The 4,059-nt window shown below is 41.4% G+C and overlaps 1 protein-coding gene across 1 annotated transcript; it reads right to left on the bottom strand.

The window, feature by feature from the left end:
- Positions 1-221: 221 nt before the first annotated feature.
- On the bottom strand, positions 222-1,370 carry LOC123429936 (vascular-related unknown protein 1-like). Its single transcript, XM_045113900.1, has 3 exons — positions 939-1,370; positions 759-824; positions 222-613 (listed from the first exon to the last, which is right to left on the bottom strand). Exons 1-3 carry the CDS (start codon positions 1,269-1,271, stop codon positions 434-436), a joined length of 579 nt encoding a protein of 192 aa, XP_044969835.1. The 5' UTR covers positions 1,272-1,370; the 3' UTR covers positions 222-433.
- Between the last annotated feature and the right edge of the window lie 2,689 nt (positions 1,371-4,059).

Here is a 4,059-nt window from a genome sequence, read left to right as displayed (position 1 = left end):
ACTAATACTTGTATTTGGTACCACATCGCCTCTTTCGTATGCAGCGTATGCATGAATGAGGAAGATATCCAGTAGAATCCCATTATGTTCTAATTATTTTGGTTTTCATACCGAGCTGAGCTCCATGAACCTATGTATATATATTCTTAACACAATTGGCTATTAATAAGCCAGTAGCTGAAAACAGAATGAAATACAGTTGTAATATGATCCATATATAATTCATCAAATAAAATATCCACATTATCATCACCACACACTGTATGTTTTGGTCAATTGTCCCACAGATATCTGTACAGTGTAATCCACACAATGTTCAACTTCATGTTTGGAACGCAGGAATTTCACGGAAATTTTGAAGGAACCATCCAATTCCGACAAGATTCGGAAAAAAAATAATGCATTCCAAACACAGGGCCTATAAGTCTCAAAGTTAGCCCTGGTAGTTGAGCAACATGGACAACGGAACCAAACAAAGCCCCTTGTCCTTGAGCTCTGCGCATGGAGTTATACCCCTCTGGCTTTGATCCAGAAATCTCACTCCTTCCATCACCACATCTGCATCTTCACAGTCCATTCCGTCTCTCCCATGATCGTTGCCAATCCCAGCCACCTTCATGCAAGAAACACTAACACAATTATTGACTACTATGTAGGTACAGGATCCACAATTCCGAAGAAAGATACCAATCAGGTATATAATTTATATACCATTTCAAGAACACACGTATCAATTAATGAATTATTAACTGAATTACCTTGGCGAGGTCCGTAATATTGCACCTTCTTTTAGGGCTGAATTCCAGCTGTGACAAAGCACTGACCTTGAAAAAGACAAAATTAAAACAGCAAAAATTAACACCAACTACATATACATACTGCAAGGACTTGTCTAAATTTAACCAAAAAGTGAAGCTAATTCTCAATTGTAGCTATACCTTAGGGCTATTGACAGGAGAGCTTGCAGTATCCTCCAAGGAATCATCATGATCCAGGGCCTTGAAAACTTTCTTCTTGAGCTTCTTGAGCCCCTTGTACCTATCTGGGACCGCGGCCGGAGCGAGGGAGGCGGCATCGGAGATCATAGAGCCCTCCTCCTCCTCCTCATCCTGATCAAAAGTGCAATATGAGGCCCCTTGCCTCTTCTTCTCCTCCTCGGACATCATGAAATCCACAAAGTAATCGGTCCAGGAACTCTCCTCCGGCTGAGCCTCCGCTTCACTGCAGCTGAGAACGCTCTTGAAAGATGAGCTGCTAATCAGATCATCCATGGTTTGTTGTGTGTAGGGCTGTAGGGTAAAGCAGAGGTAAAGCTGAACTACAAGTTGTGTTTCTATGAATGAAGAAGGAATAGCTTTGCAAAGAGAGAGACAGCCTGGCTTATATATACACAGGAGAGAGAGAGAGAGAGAGAGAGAGAGAGAGAGAGAGAGAGAGAGAGAGAGAGAGAGAGAGAGAGAGAGAGAGAGAGAGAGAGAGAGAGAGAGAGAGAGAGAGAGAGAGAGAGAGAGAGAGGTGGTTGGGGCGTTAAAATCAACAATTAGATGGTACTGTTTCCGTTACAGATAATCGAAGAATATTTCATACTTTGGTTTCAGCCTTTCAGAAGCTGGCCGCCCTAATCAATAACCTCCCTATCTTGCGTAGCAGTATAATCACTGTTCTCTTCTACAGTATCTTCTCAATCTCAATGGGTGCGTTGTGTTACTGTTAGGAGAAAAAAATGTCATAGCACGTGGAGCCTGCGCCGCTAGTTAACTCCGAAGCTTGGCTTACCTCCGCCTTAACTGAAGCCGTGCCTCCGCAAGGTTTGAACTAAACCGTGGTTCAAATTTTTAACGAGCTTTGCCGCTCTGAGTGGAGGGAGATGTATTACTGGAGCTAGCTGCTGCTTGTGTTCAAACCGTTTTTGAAGACCCTAGCCGGCCAGCCTCCACTTTGGTGCTGGGTCTACATTGTGCCTCACATCCGACGTGGCATGGTTGATCGAGATTCGAGTGACCAAAGGTGTGATCCGTGCAAGTTAATTTGCTTGTCCAAAAGTGTTCTTCAGTTTTTGTTCAGAGAAACTTCCTGGGTTGGTATAGGTGAATGCATCATGCATGGTTTGGTGCAGGTGAATGGATCATCACCAACAACTTCCACTTTTTTTGAGAGAGAGAGAGAGAGACACACACACTTCCACTTTTATATGATATAGTAAAGACGAACACTTTTTTTCACTAACCGATCCAATGGGCTAACAGTTTCCCAAATCTCCGCAAGAATAGAGTCGTCTTTATACGGTGCTAAGAACTTTAGATGCGGCACATGTGTACGTCGTTATTGGTACATCTGCATGTTAAGCGAACGAGGAATTTTTTCTTTTCTTTTTGCATGGATTATGTGCTGGCTAGGCATGAAGAAGTTGGCAACCCGGTCTTGGGGTTTGTTAGTGTCCGGCCGTTGTTACCGTTACCGAATGACGGGCGCGCACACGTATGCACACGCACTCACAAATTATTGGTGCGCCGCACGTCTGGGTGGGTGACGACTGACCATCCATGGGGCCGGCCCAGTCTTTTCTCGGAAACTTGTAATCTTACACTAGACTAGAAGCGATGATGCAATCATTGATATTATCAAACGCGTTAATATACAATACAATCTCGCGCCGAAGAATAGGTCCCGAGGATTCCGTACCTCCCATTCAGATTATACTATAGTAGTATAAATAAACGTGGATTAATTACTAAGTACGAACTGCGACACCATAATCAATCGGAAAGCTTGCTTGCACTGTACTGCTCGGGCTACGGGCGACAACGTGCAGACCAGAACATGCACGCAAAATATTCCGTATCGTGGTGCCGTGTGAGGCGTTAACGTCCGCGGCTTGTCTGCGCATGGATATGCCCGACGCTTTCATCCATAGCTAGATGATGTCCCGTCCCGCTGCTGCGAAAAACTTGTTAGAAAATATATAAAAGTTTTTAAAAAATATCTATAAGTAACGGGAAACAAATCTAAGCTTAAGAATGAAGAAAATACAAAGGGTATAGAAATAAAAAAATGAATTACATTTAAAATAATGTCATGTCAAACAAAAATGTGAATGTAAACCACATAGTTATGGTGCAAGCAACCAACACTTATATTTAAAATAAATGATCTAACGCAAAAAATAACTTATGTGTAACATGCATGAATTGATGATGTAGCGCTTACATGGATAAAGTAACCTAAAAAGAATGTAATTTATAACTTGCATCCATGACTTGCTCTTATGGCATAGTTACATGTCTAGGAAAAATAGCTAGTGGGTAGTAGCTATTTTAGAATAGAAGATTCCAGTCCCTTTTCTGCTCATTAGAGCATCTACAACTAGAATTAACTAATATCAATCTCCAAATGCGTGCAAATGTTTCGATCAGTGATCGGGTACATCTGTTTTGATCCTTTATTTACCAAAATACTAAATCTATGTAAAAGGCCTACATAAGGTTATGTACCTTTCAATCTATAATCAATAAATCCCCATGATTTTAACTGGTGCTCCCCCTCCTTGATTCACCCAATCAAAAACTACCCCTTAACCCATTACGTAGAACACACAAATTTCCTTATATTTATGCACGCATGTGACCATGTCTTTTTGTCCTTTCCAAAATTTTCGAACAAATGCATTTAATGGATGAAGACGAAGAGGAAAATGAAAAGAAAGAATAAAGAAATAAAAAATGTTGTTTAGTGTTGGTCGTATTTCATGTGAAGGTCTATTCAGGCACGGCCAGACATCCTCTTATCCTTTCCATATTTAATGTGGATATAAGGATTTGCGGTCAATCTAATCATACAGGATAAAGTGGAGGTCTGGTTAGTAGATTTTTTCATTCACTTTTCTTTCTGGATAGTCCCGGTCGACGGTGCCTCGCCAGTGTTCGAGCATCCGATTGAAAGTTTAAGGGGTTTGGATATAGATGCTTAGGATTAGGGTATGGGGTTAGATCTTATGGTTTAGGGTGGGGCTTAGGGTTTACGGTTTTAGATTTAGTTTTAGTTTTGAAACTTGGTGGATTT

Source organism: Hordeum vulgare, chromosome 2H (genome assembly GCF_904849725.1).
Source record: "Hordeum vulgare subsp. vulgare chromosome 2H, MorexV3_pseudomolecules_assembly, whole genome shotgun sequence".
Classification (NCBI taxonomy): Eukaryota; Viridiplantae; Streptophyta; class Magnoliopsida; order Poales; family Poaceae; genus Hordeum; species Hordeum vulgare.
The sequence above is the reverse complement of the archived record's forward strand: the minus strand, read 5'-3'. Positions and strand labels throughout refer to the sequence as shown.